The sequence below is a fragment of the Sinohyriopsis cumingii genome, chromosome 1, assembly GCF_028554795.1.
Source record: "Sinohyriopsis cumingii isolate HCF-2022 chromosome 1, ASM2855479v2, whole genome shotgun sequence".
Classification (NCBI taxonomy): Eukaryota; Metazoa; Mollusca; class Bivalvia; order Unionida; family Unionidae; genus Sinohyriopsis; species Sinohyriopsis cumingii.
Genome location: NC_142961.1, coordinates 141,050,624 through 141,074,039, shown reverse-complemented (window position 1 = coordinate 141,074,039; position 23,416 = coordinate 141,050,624). Strand labels below are relative to the sequence as shown.

The 23,416-nt window shown below is 35.1% G+C and overlaps 1 protein-coding gene across 2 annotated transcripts in view; it reads right to left on the bottom strand.

Moving 5' to 3' along the window:
- The window catches only part of LOC149808026 (tRNA dimethylallyltransferase-like), a 125,856-nt gene extending 103,102 nt beyond the window's left edge, over window positions 1-22,754 (bottom strand). Inside the window, exons 1-3 of one of the 2 annotated variants that reach the window (XM_089972701.1) lie at window positions 22,360-22,754; window positions 15,909-16,049; window positions 11,927-12,025 (exon numbers count right to left, since the gene is read on the bottom strand). In XM_089972701.1, coding sequence (XP_089828827.1) covers window positions 11,927-12,025; window positions 15,909-16,049; window positions 22,360-22,401 — 282 coding nt within the window. In that variant the 5' untranslated portion in view covers window positions 22,402-22,754. Of the gene's footprint in view, window positions 1-11,926; window positions 12,026-15,908; window positions 16,050-21,047; window positions 21,179-22,359 lie in introns of those variants that run through there. The other variant, XM_089972692.1, reaches the window with a different exon arrangement.
- Window positions 22,755-23,416: the final 662 nt, after the last annotated feature.

The window sequence follows — 23,416 nt, the reverse complement described above, 5'->3', positions numbered from 1 at the left end:
CACCCCACCCCTTACTGCTTGGATATTATCAAGGACATCAGTTAACTGTGTATAGTGTCTTCTACTATTCCTACTTAATTTCTTTTGACAATTTTTTTACTATATCACGTGTATGTCAGATCCAACTGCAAACTGCACAGATGCACAGACCGAAATCTGCCATTACATAATCTGGGTCTCTGCAGTTTGTTAGGAGTGATCAGTAAAACAAAAAACAAGGACACTGACAAGCCAGTTTATTATGTGATGACTTTGGATTTTATTTTTAAACTGCTGACAAAAGTATCTGTATTTAAAAATCTGTGAAGTCACCTTTACTTATTTAGAAATAAAACAAATCCCTGATTCAGATAAATTGTTCGATTATTCAAAAGTAAATGGAGTTTATATTTGTAATACTTTACTATTACACTTGAAACAATTCTAATTGATGGTAGTTTCTGGTTAGCTGTCAAACTGCCAATTCATTCTGACCCTGGAAAAAATCCTACTGGTTGTCCTTGGGCAATTCTGAGTCTTGCAAAAGAGCCCAGTGATTAATTAGGGTCTTAAATGAGAGGGCTGCTATCTTAAAGGAAACAGGCAATTTATCTACTGATTAAATCACACTACTAGAGGTCCTTGTAATGGTTTCTAACACCACTTCATTCATTATCTGTAAATAAGTAAACATGAGAATAGTGAAGGCAATTCATAGGTCACACAAATCACAATGACACTCTGAAAATTTAGATGACTGATAGATGATGTGCAATTTAAAGTTCATTCCCTATTTTTCTCTGAAAGATGGAAGTTAATGGAAAAAGATAATAAAAGCACATTAGTATAGCTGCTCACAAGATTACCATGGTGATAGACTGGAGCACTCATTATCAGGTTGATTTCAGTATCTTTTCAATATACAATTCAACTAACTTGACCAGTCTGATACCTATTGCAGATCTGTCACCAAATTGAGGACTTCTCATTTCCTAATTTACTAAACATAATTTCCTGTTCTAATAAGTACACAAAATATATTTATCACATTTGTCACTTTTGACTAATATTATTTTCATGCTTTAAATCTCTCGATAGAGAGATAGATACATAGCTAGATAATGTGTATATATATATATATATATATATATATATATATATATATATATATATATATATATATATATATATATATATATATATATATATAGATAGATAGATAGATAGAGAAAGAGAGAGAGAGAGAATTACAAATATACACCAAACAGAATGGAAAGTGTAATCCTTGGATTCTACAGGAGAATGCTTATAAATAATAACAGATTTTTTTTTTATCTCTATACAAATAAAAAGCATTATCATACAGGTCAGAGAATGTTAATTATTACTCCATGAAGATTCAGACTCAGTACAATCAAATTCTCTAATCTGTATGATAATTACATATATATATATATCTATATACGATTGTTTGTACACACACACACAACTGTCTTTATGAAAAAGATTTATTCAACTTTAGACATTTTCAAAACATGTCTGAAGCCATTTTTATGGCACTCACTTACCACTATAATTTTGATTGGCTTCTAAATGAATAAATATCTGATCAGGACACATGTGACCATAGTCCAAATGATGGGGACACATCAGACCTCAGTCCATCTGATAGGGACACATCAGGCCTTAGTCCAACTGATGGGGACACATCATACCTCAGTAGATCTGATGGGGACATATCAGACCTTAGTCCAACTGATGGGGACATACCAGACCTTAGTCCATCTTATGGAGACACATCAGACCTTAGTCAAACTAATGGGGACACATCAGACCTCAAACTAATGGGGACACATCAGACCCTAGTCCAACTGATGGGGACACATCAGACCTCAGTCCATCTGATGAGGACATACCAGACCTTAGTGCATCTGATTGGGACACAGCAGATTCAGTCCATCTGATGGGGACATACCAGGCCTTAGTCCATGTGATGGGGCCACAACAGACCTTAGTACATCTGATAGGGAAACATCACAACTTAGTCCATCTAATAGGGACATACCAGACCTTAGTTCATCTGATGGGGATACATGATGCCTTATTACAACTGAAGGGGACACATCAGACCTTAGTCCATCTAATGGGGACACATCAGACCTCAGTCCATCTGATGGGGACATACCAGACCTTAGTCCATCTGATGGGGACACATCAGACTTCAGTCCATCTGATGGGGACACATCAGAACTTAGTCCAACTGATGGGAACATATCAAATCTCAGTCCAACTGACTGGGACATACCAGACCTTAGTCCATCTGATGGGGTCATACCAGACCTTAGTCCATCTGATGGGGTCATACCAGACCTTAGTCCATCCGATGGGGACACATCAGAACTTAGTCCAACTGATGGGAACATATCAGACCTCAGTCCATCTGATGGGGACATACCAGACCTTAGTCCATCTGAAGGGGACACATCAGACCTTAGTCCAACTGATTGGGACACATCAGACCTCAGTCCATCTGATGGGGACACATCAGAACTAAGTCCAACTGATGGGGACATCAGATCTCAGTCCAACTGATTGGGACACATCAGACCTTTGTCCATCTGATGGGGTCATACCAGACCTTAGTCCATCTGATAGGGACACATCAGAACTTAGTCCAACTGATGGGGACATACCAGACCTTAGTCCATCTGATAGGGACACATCATAACTTAGTCCAACTGATGGGGACATATCAGACCTCAGTCCATCTGATAGGGACATACCAGACCTTAGTACATCTGAATGGGACACATGAGGCCTTAGTACAATTGAAGGGGACACATCAGGCCTTAGTCCATCTGTTGGGTACACATCTGACCTTAGTCCATCTGATGGGGTCCCATCAGGCCTTAGTCCAACTGATGGGGACAAATCAGGCTTTGACGTAAACATTTTCCCTATATTCCATCCCTCACTAACAAGTGGATCAAATTCTAGCAATTTTATGCACATTTAAAAACTGCACCTAAGGTTTAAAGTCCCAGTTTATAATAGTAAAGGTAATTCTGTGTAAAATTTAAAACATGCTGATTATAATAAAATCATTAAGTTTCTTTTAAAAAGAAAAAGTGAAAGCAACCAACACTATATTGTGGTAAATTACATCAATCAATTGTCATTTCTGTGGGTTTACCATGATAATGATTATTTTCATTCATCTCTAAAACTGGCCAAAAATAATTCTAAAAAAGACATTATTTAACAATTGTAATGATTTGTTTATATAAATTAACTAACATTTTCCAGCAGTGGATAATAGATATACATCAGAGGTATATGGCAAGCTTACACACAGCAATCCAATACAATAAGGAAATATGATTATGTCTCCCAATCAGAACCACCAGCTGCAACGAGGAAAGGTGGTTTTAATTCTGGCGGTGGTCTTCACTCAACAGGAAGTCTCATGCATTTTGATGCAGGCACAGTTGAAACATTATATTATCATTCATTGGTACAGAAACAAGATGTCCGAGTGGGCCTGTGTACACACACAACAAGACGTCCGAGTGGGCCTGTAAACACACACACAAGAAGACATCCGTGTGGGCCTATGTAAACACACAAGACATCGGTGTGGCCCTATGTACACACACAACAAGACATCCATGTGGGCCTATGTACACACACAACAAGACGTCCGAGTCGGCCTATGTACACACACAACAAGACATCCATGTGGGCCTATGTACACACACAACAAGACGTCCGAGTCGGCCTATGTACACACACAACAAGACATCCATGTGGGCCTGTGTACACACACAACAAGATGTCCGAGTGGGCCTGTGTACACACACAACAAGAACTCCGAGTGGGCCTATGTACACACAGAACAAGAAGTCCAAGTGGGCCTAAGTACACACACAACAAGACATCCGAGTGGGCCTGTGTACACACACAACAAGACATCCGAGTGGGCCTGTGTACACACACAAGACGTCCAAGTGGGCCTGTGTACACACACAACAAGAACTCCGAGTGGGCCTGTGTACACACACCACAAGAAGTCCAAGTGGGCCTGTGTACACACAACAAGAAGTCCGAGTGGGCCTGTGTACACACACAACAAGAAGTCCAAATGGGCTTATGTACACACACAACAAGAACTCCGAGTGGGCCTGTGTACACACACCACAAGAAGTCCAAGTGGGCCTGTGTACACACACAACAAGAAGTCCGAGTGGGCCTGTGTACACACACAACAAGAAGTCCAAGTGGGCCTGTGTACACACAACAAGAAGTCCGAGTGGGCCTGTGTACACACACAACAAGAAGTCCAAATGGGCTTATGTACACACACAACAAGAAGTCTGAGTGGGCCTGTGTACACACACAGCAAGAAGTCTGAGTGGGCCTGTGTACACACACAACAAGAAGTCCAAGTGGGCCTGTGTACATACACAACAAGAATTCCAAGTGGGCCTATGTACACACACAACAAGACATCTGAGTAAGCCTGTGTACACACACAACAAGACGTCCGAGTGGGCCTGTGTACACACACAACAAGAAGTCCGAGTGGGCCTATGTACACACACCATAAGAAGTCCGAGTGGGCCTGTGTACACACACAAGAAGTCTGAGTGGGCCTGTGTACACACACCACAAGAAGTCCAAGTGGGCCTGTGTACACACACAACAAGACATCCATGTGGGCCTATGTACACACACAAGATGTCCAAGTGGGCCTGTGTACACACAACAAGAAGTCCAAGTGGGCCTGTGTACACACACAACAAGAAGTCTGAGTGGGCCTATGTACACACACAACAAGAAGTCCAAGTGGGCCTGTGTACACACACAACAAGAAGTCTGAGTGGGCCTGTGTACACACACCACAAGAAGTCCAAGTGGGCCTGTGTACACACACAACAAGACATCCGTGTGGGCCTATGTACACACACAAGACATCCAAGTGGGCCTGTGTACACACACAACAAGAAGTCCAAGTGGGCCTATGTACACACACAAGACATCCAAGTGGGCCTGTGTACACACACAACAAGAAGTCCAAGTGGGCCTGTGTACACACACAACAAGAAGTCTGAGTGGGCCTATGTACACACACATCAAGAAGTCCGAATGGGCCTGTGTACACACACAACAAGAAGTCCAAGTGGGCCTGTGTACACACACAACAAGAAGTCTGAGTGGGCCTGTGTACACACACAACAAGAAGTCTGAGTGGGCCTGTGTACACACACAAGAAGTCTGAGTGGGCCTGTGTACACACACCACAAGAAGTCTGAGTGGGCCTGTGTACACACACAACAAGACATCCATGTGGGCCTATGTACACACACAACAAGATGTCCAAGTGGGCCTGTGTACACACACAACAAGAAGTCCAAGTGGGCCTGTGTACACACACAAGAAGAAGTCTGAGTGGGCCTATGTACAAACACAACAAGAAGTCCAAGTGGGCCTGTGTACACACATAACAATAAGTCCGAGTGAGCCTGTGCACACACACAACAAGAAGTCTGAGTGGGCCTGTGTACACACACAACAAAAAGTCCGAGTGAGCCTGTGTACACACACAACAAGAAGTCCAAGTGGGTCTATGTACACACACCTGCCTGGGGCTTTAATGAGGGACCACTGTACATAGGAGTGTCTGAAAGTGGTCTAAATTGGGAAGTGGTATAATTTTAGGATCAGTTGGAAGGATGGGTTCAGATGCTTTTATATGTTCTATTCAGATTCTTCTTCACTTCTTAATATGTTGGCATATTTTCATTTGCAACTATCAGTCTTTTCTAAGGGCACTCTTTTGATGAGACAGGACAAATTACATGCAGTAAAGTACATTATAATGACATTCTTTGCATGAGACTGGACAAAATATATGCAGTAAAATATACTCTAATGACACTCTTGCATAAAACAGGACACATTATATGCAGTCAGGTCTAGTCTAATGACACTCTTTGCATGAGACAGGACAAATTATATGCAGTAAAGTCAAGTCTAATGACACTCTTGCATGAGACAGGACAAATGATATGCAGTAAAGTCTAGTCTAATGACACTTTTAATGAGACAGGACAAATGATATGCAGTAAAGTCTAGTCTAATGACCCTCTTTTGATGAGACAGGACAAATGACATGCAGTAAAGTCTAGTTTAATGACACTCTTTTAATGAGACAGGACAAATTATATGCAGTAAGTCTATTCTAATGACACTCTTGCATGAGACAGAACAAATTATATGCAGTAAAAATTATATTCAGCAAAGTCTCTTCTAATGACACTCTTTGCGTGAGACAGGACAAATAATGTGCAGTAAAGTCTAGTCTAATGACACTCTTTGCATGAGACAGGACAAATTATATGCAGTACAGTACATTGTAACAACACTCTTTTGATGAGACAGGAAAAATAATATGCAGTAAAGCCAGTCTAATGACACTCTTTTGATGAGACTGGAAAAATAATATGCAGTAAAGTCCAGTCTAACGACAATCTTTTGATGAGAGAGGACAAATTACATGCAGTAAAGTATATTATAATGACACTCTTTGCATGAGACCGGACAAAGTATATGCAGTAAAATAAGTTCTAATGACACTCTTGCATGAGACAGGACACATTATAGGCAGTAAAATCTAGTCTAATGACACTCTTTTGATGAGACAAGACAAATTATACACAGTAAAATCTAGTCTACTGACACTCTTTGCATGAGACAGGGCATAATTACATGCAGAAATGTCAAGTCTAAGGGCACTCTGTACATGAGACAGGGTATATTTATGTACAGTAAAGTACAGTCTAATGACAATCTTTGCATGAGACATACATACATACATGCATAACTACATACATAAATACATACATACATATAGTCTAATGACACTATTTGACTGAGACTTGGCATATTTATTTAAAGTCTAGTCTAATGACACTATGAATGAGATGGCATATTTAAGTACAGTAAAGTCAGGTCTAATGACATTCTTTGCACAAGACAGGACATACATACAGTAAAGTCAAGTCTAATAACGCTCTTTTCATGAGGCTAGGCATATTTGTGTACAGTAAAGTCTAGTCTAATGACATTCTTTGCATGAGACAGGACATACATATAGTAACATCAAGTCTAATAACACTCTTTTCATGAGACTGGGCATATTTGTGTACAGTAAAGTCTAGTCTAATGACATTCTTTGCATGAGACAGGATATACATATAGTAAAGTCTAGTCTAATGACACTATTTGCATGAGACTGAGGATATTTGTGTGAAGTCAAGTCTAATGATGCTACTTGCATCAGACATGACATATGTATTGCAAAGCCTCTTCTGAGGGCACTCTTTCTATGAGAAGGACATATTTCTTTTAACAAGTGGTTAAGTCTTATTTGTGAGTATCTATGAGAGATGGCATGTCTATGGGGTTAAGTTTGCTCTATGGATGCTCTTTCTATGACACAAGGCATTTTTAAAATGCACTCCACTTGCACTGCAAGTGAAAAAAGTGGCAAATAAAATGATGTGAAGCTGAAGACCAAAATGCACAGATTGTTACACCATATTATGTGCACTGAACTTCTGGAGATTTCAGACAAGACAGCCCCCCAAAATGGTTGGGTTAAGCCCTAAGAGGACATGGTAGTGTCTAGGGAGAGCCAGGTAAAACAGCCCCCTCAAAATGGCTGGGGAAACAAATACTGCATCATATATAAATCATTTCAAACTATTATCATTGCTAATTAAGCACAAACATTCCAAAAAAGTGTTAATTAAGTGAACCTATTCAGATGTATCAATGACAGCTTGACAGAAATTTTGTGTGTGTGTGTGTGTGTGTGTGTGTGTGTGTGCACCTTTTCACGTACATATAATGAGATGTATAAAGATAAAACATTGAAATAATGCTGCTTTGCTTCAAACTTCTAGCTCAGTATCTAAGACCAACCTAAATGTATCACACTGTACCTGGGACCAACCTAAATGTATCACACTGTATCTGGGACCAACCTAAATGTACCACACTGTATCTGGGACCAAACTAAATGTATCACACTGTATCTGGAACCAAACTAAATGTATCACACTGTATCTGGGACCAAACTAAATGTATCACACTGTATCTGAGACCAAACTAAATGTATCACACTGTATTTGGGACCAACCTAAATGTATCACACTGTATCTGGGACCAACCTAAATGTATCACACTGTATCTGGGACCAACCTAAATGTATCACACTGTATTTGGGACCGAACTAAATGTATCACACTGTATCTGGGACCAAACTAAATGTAAACTAGGGCCAAAAAAAGTCAGTAACATTTAATCTAACACAATGTATCTAAGACCAACCTAAATGTAGCACACTGTATCTAAGACCAACCTATATGTAAATTTGGGGAAGAAAATCAATACTTTCTAATGTAACAAACTGTATTTTTCAAAGCTGGTAAGTGTTATGTATATTTAATTTGCATTGTTTGTTGGGTTTTTTAAAACTCATTCTATGCTATGGATAACTGTATTCTGGACTCGACCATGTTGTACCTGACATGAGATACTGAGGTTTTGATTTTGGTAAACAAATAATAAATAGCTAATATTTTTCCAACAGTGTGGGTGAAATATTAGGATCATTATCTTGGTCTGAGTCAAGGACATTATGTTTACCATACTCTTTGTTATAATTTTAGTAACAGAATCTTCTAAAATAGAATTTTCCATTAAGTTATGGGGGGGGTATAGAAAAAGCTAATTGTGACCATGTGTTAACTGGAAAAATTGTTTATTTCTGCAATAACATCTAAAACTGAAGTCAGTCTTATTGTTGTGTCCAGTAGTTTATTTGGGTGGAATTTATTTTTTCAAATTATTTATTCCTGTGAAATACAAAATGCTCAATAATATTCTTGGAGAGAGACATTAGCTTGGAATTATAGTGAATTCAAACAAGGATATCTTGGATTATACTTTTTTGATTCATCAAAAGACTGTTAGTACATCATCACACTTCAGGCCATTGGAACATTAGTACATTTGAGACAACAATCACATGAACACTTCATTGTCAGATCTTATTTGGAATAACACTGGAATTTAATTAGAACTTTATTCATTAGGACTGGTGATATAACTTTTTGGACTATAACTTTTTGGACTATTTGGAATTTAATTTTTGTTACTGTAAGTTCTTTTTAAACTTTCACTTTGTATTCAAAGGAATGAAATTATTGGCTGAATTTTATCAAACCTGTTGGTTTTTGCTCTTTTCTATTAGTTAGTTTAAGACCACAGAGTCGTAATATAAGCTTATATATAAAGTAAGCATATAAAGCCGTCGCTAGTTTAAAAATAATACTACCAACTTTTCTGCATATTACCTGGCATACACAAACTTTTCATTTAGTTTCCAAAAATAAATGAATGAAGAAAAAAAAAACAAGCAAACAAACCCATACACACTATATGAAGGCATGCTTTCAGTCACTCTTTATACATATATTAGTGAATTAAATTTTACATTACTTGCCTAGTTCCATTCAATTTTGTCAGTCCACAAAAAAATACAAGCACAAGAAAAACACAACTTCATACAAGCTTTAGAATCCAGCATATTTTAATCTCCTACCATCATCTACTGCCCATGAAAATCTGCATAAACATAACTCATTTGGTCTCAGAGTTTGTCAGATGAAAACAGATATGACAGGACAAAATACGACTTTAATATTCCAGACAGCTAAATCTGTAACTGAATTTAGCAACAGGTGGGAGAGTAGAGGTTGGTCCTAAATGTTAATAACAAAACCAATCTGCAGTCCGATGAAAAAAAAAGCTTATATAAGACTAACAGGAAACTAATTCATTGTCCAATACTTATAAATTCATAGCAACACAGAAAACACAAGAAGTAAAGATCTGCTTTTATGCAAGTTTTTATTTTAAAAAATATACTATCATTCACTGAAACTAATTTCTAAATAAGCAGCTGGTACACAACCAAGTTTTAGTCTTATCAACAAGTATCAGACTTCGATTTTAATGATTTTTTTCTCTTAATCAAGGATGAATAATATGAAAAAGATTTTACAGGTTAGTAATATAAACAAATTTTATTCAATATCTATTAGGTATCAAGTGAGACATAGTTCTCCCAATTTTTGACAATATGCACTGTCCATGTGACTTGTCAGCACTATTTAACAAGGCAAGGCAGCCATTCTGCCACTTTCCTATTATGATATTAGTATGTTTTATCATTACAGAAATGTAATCTGTCAGAAATCCATAAATAAAATTATTTTAAAATGATGTCAAAAGATTACAAAGCCTGAACAATATATTTTGACAAAAAATGTGGTCTATAGAACAAACAGAGTTCAAAGATATACAGAAAATGTGGTCTTCAAAACAAACTGTATTCAAAGATACACAGAAAATGAGATCAACACTTATCATAAAGTTTTCACAGGAGTCCATTACTTCTGCACTTTATTTATTACTAAACCCAAGAAAAATCTATAACCCTTTATTACTAAATCCAAGTAAAATCTATAACCCTTTATTACTAAATCCAAGTAAAATCTATAACCCTTTATTATCAACCCCAAGTAAAATCCATTAATGGAGGTCATTTGCCAGCCTGTGCTTCAATATTTTATCTGTATTGGGCAATGATCGTTCTCAACATTTTGGATTTGGTTGTTTTATGATAATGAATTAAAAAACATTGATCATATTTACCTGTGTATAAGACACACCCAACTTATATTTACCTGTGTATAAGGAACACCCAACAGCAATTAACGTAAAACTCACATTTACTGTTGTGGGACACCATTTTACTCTCTGCGGCTTTTACCGCTTTCTAAATCAAAACTAAAAAGCATAATATTACTGAAATCTAAATGTTTTTTTATTTTTAAACCAACCCTTCATATCCCCATGCAAACAATATTATATCCATTTTCACTCCAAGTGAACAGCCTAGTGAATATTAACAATGTAACTTCTCAGTCCATGGGACTTGGGTCTTTAGTCCATGGGACTTGGGTCTTTGATGACTACAATGATTCATCACAGGCATCAGTTTGGAAGTGAATGAATTGGTTTGTGCTTGAAGGAGTCAACTATTTTATTTTGTTCAACTAGTTTTGGCCACAATTCTAGGTGACCATTTATCAAACTGGGTTGTTTCAATGGTAATCACCCATTCTTGAAAATCGACTAATATAGTATCCCAGGATATACTGTAATGAACCCAGTCACAATGACAGGTATTTTCAGTTTCAAATTCATGGCGTTTGATCAAAATCAAAAATACTGTTCACATTGAGGGGAAATGGATATGACAGTGTTTGCATGGAAATCTTGAAAGTTGATTTACATTTTTAGATATTTTACCTTTAATAATTTTTCATGCAAATTTTAGAAATACTGTACTCTGCCTCTATTTATTCTGATGTAGACAGGATACAAGACTCAAAGGATCTCTGAGAAAATTAGAAACATTCAAAATTTTCTTCAGTATTTTTTTCCTATATATTTCAATTAGGCATAAACAGTGGATTTATTTAATCTCTCAAAACATGAATTACATCAATCTCTCACAAAAATCCCAACACTGCCCGAATTATCATAAACAAGATAATTCAAAACCTCAATTTGAGGAAACATTTGGTAAACCTGGGGGTAGGCTACACACTGTTCCTTAGGATTTAAAGGGAAGAATCAGGACCCTCATCTGCTGGCTCGTCATCCAAGTGCAGATTTGGGTCTATGTTTTCTCAGTTGGGTGTTCATGATAAACAGGTAAATACAGTGATACAAGATAAAAAGGTAAATATAGTGATACATCGATACATGATAAACAGGTAAATATAGTGATACAATGATACATGTTTACCTCTTGGTTGATCAAGAATTTCCAGAGTAGTGACTCTATGTAGTAATTTGTTCCTCCAACAACAATGGGCACCTTCTTTTCTTTAAGTAAGCAGTCTATCTGTTTGAAGCAAACATAACATGGCTTTAACTGAATGTTTTCACAACATTTTTGTATTATTAATTTATAGGTCTTTAAAACTTAAAGGACTGATTGAAAGGAGTCAACTTAATTTGCCTTATTTAACTTACAATTTAACAACACTGAGCAAATGTGTAACATCATTTTTTACAGGTGTGACTGCAATATCTCTTCATTTCACATTACATTGGGAAGCAAATCAATGACACCTACACAAAATGGTTCGTACTATTACTAGTACAAAGGGTAAGATGAGGTAAAAATAATAGTACTATACAGTAATATAAGGTACAACTAATAGGTGTACAGTAAAACCTGTCTTGAAAGACCACTGCTATGAGAGACCACCTGTCTTGAGAGACCACCTATCTTGAGAGACCACCTGTATTGAGAGACCATGTTCTCCATGTATAGATTTATTGATTATATAGTGTTATGACTTGTCATGAGAGACCACCTGTCATGAGAGACCATTATGTTTTGGCAGAAGTGGTGGTCATTCAAGACAGATTCCACTGTACTATGGGTAAAATAAGAAAAAATAATAGCATGTACTATAGGTAAGATAAGGAAAAATAATAATATGTACTATAGGTAAGATAAGGTAAAATAATATGTACTAGAGGTAAGATAAGGTAAAATAATAATATGTAATATAAGTAAGATAAGGTAAAATAATAATATGTACTAGAGGTAAGATAAGGTAAAATAATATGTACTATAGGTAAGATAAGGTAAAATAATAATATGTACTATAGGTAAGATAAGGTAAAATAATATGTACTATAGGTAAGATAAGGTAAAATAATATGTACTAGAGGTAAGATAAGGTAAAATAATAATATGTACTATAAGTAAGATAAGGTAAAATAATAATATGTACTAGAGGTAAGATAAGGTAAAATAATAATATGTACTATAAGTAAGATATGGTAAAATAATAATATGTACTATAAGTAAGATAAGGTAAAATAATAATATGTACTAGAGGTAAGATAAGGTAAAATAATAATATGTACTATAGGTAAGATAAGGTAAAATAATATGTACTATAAGTAAGATAAGGTAAAATAATAATACATACTATAGGTAAGATAAGGTAAAATAATAATATGTACTATAAGTAAGATAAGGTAAAATAATAATATGTACTATAAGTAAGATAAGGTAAAATGATAATATGTACTACAGGTAAGATAAGGTAAAATAATATGTACTATAGGTAAGATAAGGTAAAATAATAATATGTACTATAGGTAAGATAAGGTAAAATAATATGTACTATAGGTAAGATAAGTAAAATAATAATATGTACTATAAGTAAGATAAGGTAAAATAATAGTATGTACTATAGGTAAGATAAGATAAATAAAAATATGTACTATAGGTAAGATAAGGTAAAATAATAATATGTACTATAGGTAAGATAAGGTAAAATAATATGTACTAGAGGTAAGATAAGGTAAAATAATATGTACTAGAGGTAAGATAAGGTAAAATAATAATATGTACTATAAGTAAGATAAGGTAAAATAATAATATGTACTAGAGGTAAGATAAGGTAAAATAATAATATGTACTAGAAGTAAGATATGGTAAAATAATAATATGTACTATAAGTAAGATAAGGTAAAATAATAATATGTACTAGAGGTAAGATAAGGTAAAATAATAATATGTACTATAGGTAAGATAAGGTAAAATAATATGTACTATAAGTAAGATAAGGTAAAATAATAATACATACTATAGGTAAGATAAGGTAAAATAATAATATGTACTATAAGTAAGATAAGGTAAAATAATAATATGTACTATAAGTAAGATAAGGTAAAATGATAATATGTACTACAGGTAAGATAAGGTAAAATAATATGTACTATAGGTAAGATAAGGTAAAATAATAATATGTACTATAGGTAAGATAAGGTAAAATAATATGTACTATAGGTAAGATAAGTAAAATAATAATATGTACTATAAGTAAGATAAGGTAAAATAATAGTATGTACTATAGGTAAGATAAGATAAATAAAAATATGTACTATAGGTAAGATAAGGTAAAATAATAATATGTACTATAAGTAAGATAAGGTAAAATAATAATATGTACTATAAGTAAGATAAGGTAAAATAATAATATGTACTACAGGTAAGATAAGGTAAAATAATATGTACTATAGGTAAGATAAGGTAAAATAATAATATGTACTATAGGTTGTTGTTGTTGTTTTGGGGCTTAACGCCATTTTTCAGCACAAGATAGGCTATACATGGCGGCCAGTATTAATGGTGGAGGAAGAACCCGGGAAAACCCCGGAAAGAACCACCGACCCACGAGAAGCTACTGGCAAGCTTTCTCACATACCCACATTGGCTGAATCCTAGACTCGAACCGCCGCAGACAGAGGTGAGATGGCAGTGATCCGTAACGGAGAGCGCTTTAGACCACTCGGCCACTCGGGGCCCCGTTGTACTATAGGTAAGATAAGGTAAAATAATATGTACTATAGGTAAAATAAGTAAAATAATAATATGTACTATAAGTAAGATAAGGTAAAATAATAGTATGTACTATAGGTAAGATAAGATAAAATAAAAATATGTACTATAGGTAAGATAAGGTAAAATAATAATATGTACTATGGGTAAGATAAGGTAAAATAATATGTACTATAAGTAAGATAAGGTAAAATAATAATATGTACTATAAGCAAGATAAGGTAAAATAATAACATATGTACTATAGGTAAGATAAGGTAAAATAATAATATGTAATATAAGTAAGATAAGGTAAAATAATAATATGTACTATAAGTAAGATAAGGTAAAATAATAATATGTACTACAGGTAAGATAAGGTAAAATAATATGTACTATAGGTAAGATAAGGTAAAATAATAATATGTACTATAGGTAAGATAAGGTAAAATAATAATATGTACTATAAGTAAGATAAGGTAAAATAATAATATGTACTATAAGTAAGATAAGGTAAAATAATAATATGTACAATAAGTAAGATACGGTAAAATAATAATATGTACTACAGGTAAGATAAGGTAAAATAATATGTACTATAGGTAAGATAAGGTAAAATAATAATATGTACTATAGGTAAGATAAGGTAAAATAATATGTACTATAGATAAGATAAGTAAAATAATAATATGTACTATAAGTAAGATAAGGTAAAATAATAGTATGTACTATAGGTAAGATAAGATAAAATAAAAATATGTACTATAGGTAAGATATGATAAAATAATAATATGTACTATAGGTAAGATAAGATAAAATAATAATATGTATTATAGGTAAGATCAGGTAAAATAATAATATGTACTATAAGTAAGATAAGGTAAAATAATAGTACTGTTGGTAAGATAAAGTAAAATAATTGTATGTGCTATACGTAAGATAAGGTAAAATAATAGTATACTATAGGTACAATAAGGTAAAAATAAAATTCAGTACTATAGGTAAGGTAAGGTACAAATAATAGTCAGTACTATAGGTAAAGAAAGATAAACAATAGTATGTACTATAGGTAAGATAAGGTAAAATAATAGTATGTACTAAAGGTACTAATATTTGGTACAATAGGTAAGATAAGATAAAAATAATATTTGGTACCATAGGTAAGATAAGGTAAAAATAATATTTGGTACAATAGGTAAGACAAGGTAAAAGTAATATTTGGTACAATAGGTAAGATAAGGTAAAAATAATATTTGGTACCATAGGTAAAAACAATATTTGGCACTATAGATGAAAATAATATTTGGTATTATAGGTAAAAATAATATTTGGTACTATATGTAAAAATAATATTTGGTACTATAGGTAAAAACAACAGTACTATGGGTAGAGCTCTGTTACGGAAATCCACCACAGTATTGTTGTAGTGAAGAGGGCTGAGATAGTCCAGGAGATGATGTCGGCATATCTGTCTCTCCTCGGTTGTCACTTTGTTGGTGATGATATCCAAGCCTTTGTAAATCTAAAAACAAAAAAATTAAACTGATCAAAGAAAATATAAAGAGTTTTCCCTTGATATATTATTGTATTTCATGGCCCTATCTGCTGACTGAATGTGTGAGGTGAGGGGTTAGGGGTGGGGTGAAGAATACATAAAACATCAAAGATATAATAACTTTTAAATACGAAAATTAAATGAATTTTATCACTTTATGGTATTTGTGCATTTACCTCTGTAAATCAAAACAGACAGACATGCAAAGAAAGGACAGCTGACCAAACAAGATAAAATTCTTCATTACTACACAGCAAAAACTTTCATATAACCTTGCATAAAGCCATGAGTATGCTGATACATAAAACCAAGCGAATACCCACACATAAAGTCACACAAATACCCACACATAAAGTCACATGAATACTCACACATAAAGTCATGTGAATATTCACACATATGTGAATAGGTCCACAGTGAGCCACGTGAATATCAACACATAAATCCATGCAGATATCCACACAGAACCATGTATGTACTGCCACACATACAGATACAGCCATGTGAGTACTGCTGCAGTCATGTGAATATCCACACATACAGCCACGTCAATATACAAACACAAAGCCATCCAAATATCCACAAAAAGAGCCATATATACTGCCACACAGAGTCATGTGAGCACTGCCACACATAAAGCCATGTGAGTACTGCCACATATAGAGCCATCTGAGCACTGCCACTCACAGACCCATCTGAGTATTGACACACATAGAGCCATGTGCATACTGCTACACAGAGCCATCTGAGTATTGTCACACATAGAGCCATCTGAGTACTGCCACTCACAGAGCCATGTGCATATTGACACACAGAGCCATATAAGTACTGCCACAAAGAGCCATGTGCATACTGCCACACATAGTCATCTGAGTATTGCCATACACATAGCCATTTGAGTATTGCCACACATATTACCATGTGAGTACTGCTACACATAGAGCCATGTGAGTGCTGCCACACCTAGAGATGAGTATTGCCATACAAAGAGCTGAGTATTGCAACACATAAAGCCATATGCATATTGACACACAGAGCCATCTGAGTATAGCCACACATTGAGCCATCTGAGTATTGCCACACATACAGCCATGTGCGTATTGCCACACATATAGCCATATGAGTACTGCCACACAGAGCCATATGAGTAATGCCACACATAGTCATGTGCATATTGCCACACAGAGCCATCTAAGTATTACCATATTGAGCCATCTGAGTAATGCCACACATAAAGCCATGTATATGCTGCCACACATAGAGCCATCTGAGTACTACCACACATACAGCCATCTGAGTATTACCACACATACAGCCATCTGAGTATTCCCACACATAAAGCTATCTCAGCATTGCCACACATAAAGCCATTTGAGCATTGCCACACAGAGCCACCAGAGTATTGACACACATAGAGACATCAGAGTATTGCCAAACATAGAGCCATGTGAGTACTGCTACACATAGAGCCATATGAGTACTGCCACACATAGAGCCATATGAGTACTGCCACACAGTCATGTGCATATTGCCACACAGAGCCATCTAAGTAATGCCATATTGAGCCATCTGAGTAATGCCACACATAAAGCCATGTACATGCTGCCACACATAGAGCCAACTGAGTATTCCCACACATAGAGCTATCTCAGCATTGCCACACATAAAGCCATTTGAGTATTGCCACGCACAGAGCCACCAGAGTACTGACACACATAGAGACATCAGAGTATTGCCAAACATAGAGCCATGTGAGTACTGCTACACCTAGAGCCATATGAGTACTGCCACACACAAAGCTGAGTACTGCCACAGAGCCATCTGAGTGCTGCCACACAAATCCATCTCAGTACTGCCACACAAGGAACCAAACATGACTGAACAAAGAGCCACACATGACTGTTAAAGAATACTGACTGCCTTATATTTATAATTCCTTTATTAGATATATCTAAGTCAAAGAAAGCCAGAACCTTACATTTAAATGGATTTGCAGTGGGGGCAGAATATTGCAATACTCTTTATGGAGAGGTAGATTAATAATCAGTCTATAGGATGGAGTAAGTGTACTAATACAGGTAGATTAATAATCAGTCTATAGGATGGAGTAAGTGTACTAATACAGGTAGATTAATAATCAGTCTATAGGATGGGATAAGTGTACTGATACAGGTAGGTAGATTAGTAATCAGTCTGTAGGATGGGATAAGTGTACTAATAATGGGAGGTAGATTAATAATCAATATACAGGATGAAGTAAGTGTACTAATACAGGGAGGTATATTAGTACTCAATCTATAAGATGGAATATGTGTACTAGTGCAGAAAATACTCAGGCTGAACATATGTTTTCCAGAACTATTAAAAAATGTACCTATATTAAATTTTTTTTAATGTATTGGTGTGTATATTTAATTTTTATTATCTGTTGGCTTTTCTTAATGATAATATGTTATATATATTTTGATTTTGTACCTGACCTTGTCCAAAATCAAAATTCACTCTGTACCTAATCAAGTATGTCTAGTTTGTAAACTACATGATTCATAGCTAATATTTCTCTGTGAGTACAGATTAAATATTATGATCATTATCAATGGAGGTAAACATTTTTTTTTATCTTAATCTGAGTCTAGGTCATTTGTATTCCCCCCATGGAAAAACCTGATGTATCTGATGTTTGCCATGTTCATTATTATAATTTTAGTAATAGACTTTATTGTACTGAGAACTTTGAAAGTTCCAGACCCTCATCTGGGTTCTATTTTGTGTCTTAGCCTATTATATAATGTTGTTTACTTGAGAAATTACTCATTCTTGCCTTAACGTCTTGAAGCAGAATCAGTCTTACTGTTAAGTTCAGATTTTCATTTGGGTGTAATTACTTATTTAAATTACTATTCACTGGAAATACAAAGTGTTCATTAATAATATTCTTGGACAGAAGCATTAACTTAGAATTATAGTGAATTCAGAGTAAGATATTTCTGGATTATATTGTTGTGGTGGTACACTGAAAGACTTTTTGCACATCACCACAATCCAGGCCACTAGCACATTACTACATTTGAGACTACTAGCATCACATCCAATATTGGAACTTATCTGGAATACCATTCTAATTCAAATGAAACTTCTTACATTTGGACTTGTGATAGAACTTTTATAACTATTTGGGATTTCAATCACAATACTGTAAGTTCTTTTAAAAATTTTACTTTGTATTCTAGAGAAATAAATTATCTGTTACAGTTTCTAAAACTTGTTGGTTTTTCACTCTTTTCAGAATGTTAAAAATAGTCTCATATATAATAACACAAATCAGTACAATGTTTATAAGGGGTTATAACAAGTTTCCCATGATCACATGACCAGTACTTATGTGCTCAGTGTGTTCATATTACAGGTCTATTGTTACAAGACTGCTGTTTCAGTTTGGGATTTAACTAGCAGAAAAGTAATAACACTGAATGCCAATAACTCTATTTTCTGTACAAAAACTGAAATTAGTTCAAATATAAACAAGGTCAGCTACACACACTTCTTGTGAATACCTTCCTTTGAACCTGCAAAGGAAAATTTCAACTAGAATGAACAATAAAAATTCAATAAAATTAACTTCAAACAGAAATAGCAAAGAGATTAATTTATTCAAGGAGCTTTACCTCATAGTGATCTGTTGGTTACTTGATTCAGAAAGTCAACAGAAAATGCTTATTTCTGCAGATCATTTAGCTTGTTTTATTAAACTATAACAGATCTGGGTGTTTGCAGCTTAACCTGATTTATCTTTGAGTACAGACAGTACACAGTCCTACAATGTAAGACACCCTCCCCTGATGCTTGTGTTTTATAGGTCGCTGTCTTACAGCTTAAATAATGACGTTGTGTAGCTTGTTCTGAGGTCGACTAACTTCAGAATGAAAAGTCAATTTTGTAGAAATATCTCACACACTTGGCAGCCCATACAGATGCTTTTCTACAAACAAAAGTTATATTGCTTGAATCGAAATTTACTTACTCAGATGTCTTTTTTCTAATTATTCAAATCAAATTCTGACAGAGGCAAACAAAGTGAGTTTTAAAGTTCCGTTTACCTAAAATTCAGTTGGCTGGGATGCATTGGAAACCGGGAATCCTGAAATCAGATTACCCTGAAGTATGTTTCTTTAATCAAACGAAAAAAATACACTAACACTAAATAAGTGTTCTGACAGCTTCGTTTCGTTCAAGATAATTATCCTTTTAACCAATTTAGGATTTCCCGGCTTGTATCGCATTCCAGCCCAATGAATTGTAGACAGCTGATTAAGTAAAGTCCGACTAAAGTAATATACCTCTAGCATTAAAAAAAAAAAAGAATTTAAAAAAAAAGCTTTGATATGGGCTGCCAAGTGGAATTGGGGTCACAATTAACACTTCCAGTTCAGTACCCATGAATGTAGTTTTAGTCTATTTTTAGAACATTTTTTCCTCTCTCATTTTGGTGGTGAAAGATGAGTTTTATTTATGCATTTTTGGTAGGGATTTAAAGGTAACTTTATTCTTGATAATATGAGCTCAGGGTGTTGTTGTCTGTGTGTATTTCAGCGACAGTGCACAGGGAGCAATAAGGCCTTAGTAATGATCCGGAAGTGAAATCTGTGTTCTGTTTACATGCTGCTATGTTGACAGTCCAGCATCTCAAAAAAGAGCTGGTCAACCTTTGACAAGAACTTCACCGTGAAGTCATCTTTGAAGGTATTTTAGATTAACATATGATTTGCATTGATTGTCACACAGTGGAAAGGTCAGTACTGAAAAAACAAATGTAGAGAACATATAGTAAAATTAATTGTGTTCTATGTCCAAGTACACGAAATATTCCTGAAAAATGTTACTTCTCAACGTTCTACAGATGTGAACCTGCATTAGCTTGTGGTTCATTTTCTTGTCTAATGTAATGGTTTCTATTTTCTATATGACCTGCATGGAATCTGCACTAATAATTTCTCCATTGAAAATTCGCCCTAGCTCCAAAGCCAGCTTTGATTTGCCAGTTCCAGTACAACCTAGGACGACCACCACGGGAATACGACAGGGCGCAGCCATTTTAAGATCTGTTTCAAAAGGCGCTTTATAATACATACGAAGGAGAACAAAGCTTCTTTCCTGGTTCAAATTGCGCCGAACTTGAGTTTGAGTAATGCTTGAATTATTCCCCTTACCTTGCTAAATCTTTCAATACAGTAAGCAGTCTCGCAGATCAAGTTGACAATGATCCAAGCGATTTAAACTTTTAAGGATATCATGCTGCATATTTTGTTCCTTTATTGAAACATAATTCACAGATAGTGTAAATTCATCCTTCATTCTGTCTTTCTTTCTTCTACTTGATTTCTTCTGCATTTTTTAAAAAGTATAATATTCTTCCATCTTCCAATAAAATATAGTTCTAAAAGCGACAAAATCTACCCGATATGTACAAAATACCCCTCTCAATAGTCTTGTTAACAACAAAGGAAAAAGTACGTTCAAAAGTTCTAAATTTAATACGGAGGTCATTATCATAACACGGAATAATTTAACCAGTTCATAGTTTTAAAACAAGGCTTATTATCTGTAGTTTTGAGTTTTGCACCTGGAATTAAACACTAACCTTCGTTCACAAGCAAATGCAATTTTCGCGGCAATATTTCCAGTTATATATGTTACGAGCTCGCGGCGAGTTAGTTCTATTAAATTTATCTTTTTGTTACACGGGACCCTTATTTATTTTGGCGGCAGTGAATATTTTCTAGACTAAATTGTCGTGTTTTTTTTTCTCCTGGTGTACAATAATATCGACGCTCCCTCCCGTGTGTCGCAAGAGGTGACTAATAGAGACAGGAACTGTGGTGAAACAGTGGTTAGCACTCCAAACTCATGACCGAAAAGGTGCAGGTTCGAATCCAACCACCGGATCAGCCCGGGAGGCGTGTCCTTAGGCAGGACACTTTATTACTTGTTTTGTTGTGCGGTAAAACACTAAACAAAATAAAACTTTTTCTTTCTCTGATTCTCAGGCGGATGGTGAATGTTGAAAATACCAACAAAAATCACTAAGTAAAAGCAAGTTTGCGTTAGTCGCACCATATCCCCTCCACCGATAAATATTGGAACCATGGTAATTATGAGATCATAAAGTTTACAAACTCCTCGAATACTTTATCCATTTGTTTCTAACACAAAAAAAAATTGAGCTGAACCAATACCATGAAAATAGACAAAAAATAACAAAAGTTTTACGTTGAAATACCGTATGTACTGTTATAATCTGAGTGCAGGTCTGCCGTCGCATAGTGTGCAAGCAGAGCTGGATCTAAGCAGTCCTTAAATCCTGATCTGTCGGCAGATCAGGGTGTATCTTGTTTGTAGTTGAAGTAAACGTATATCCTAGTAATGACGGTAAATAGTAGCGAATCATTCTAATGTCCCAATCCTTGTAATGACGGTAAATAGTAGCGAATCATTCTAATGTCCCAATCCTAGTAATGACGGTAAATAGTAGCGAATCATTCTAATGTCCCAATCCTTGTAATAACGATAAACAGTAGCGAATCATTCTAATGTCCCAATCCTAGTAATGACGGTAAACAGTAGCGAATCATTCTAATGTCCCAATCCTAGTAATGACGGTAAATAGTAGCTAATCATTCTAATGTCCCAATCCTAGTAATGACGGTAAATAGTAGCTAATCATTCTAATGTCCCAGTCCTAGTAATGACGATAAATAGTAGCGAATCATTCTAATGTTCCAATCCTAGTAATGACGGTAAATAGTAGCGAATCATTCTAATGTCCCAATCCTAGTAATGACGACAAATAGTAGCGAATCATTCTAATGTCCCAATCCTAGTAATGACGACAAATAGTAGCGAATCATTCTAATGTCCCAATCCTAGTAATGACGGTAAATAGTAGCGAATCATTCTAATGTCCCAATCCTAGTAATGACGGTAAATAGTAGCGAATCATTCCAATGTCCCAATCCTAGTAATGACGGTAAATAGTAGCGAATCATTCTAATGTCCCAAATCAGTACTTCATTATATGTTTACTGCATACATAAAACAAAGGTGTTACCTGCAAAGTGTAATTAAACTAATACTACTGGCATTCTCAATTCACCATTGAAACAGGGTGATGATTAATGGTGATAAATGACGTGTGATTTTGCCTGTGGCGAATTGAAATTGCATAAGTACTGAGAAAACAGTGGCACATAACATTAAATAAGGACTTCCAAATTTTATACCACACGATGATCTTCTGCCGAGCAAAAGTTGCCTGTATATAGACAGAGATGAAACGA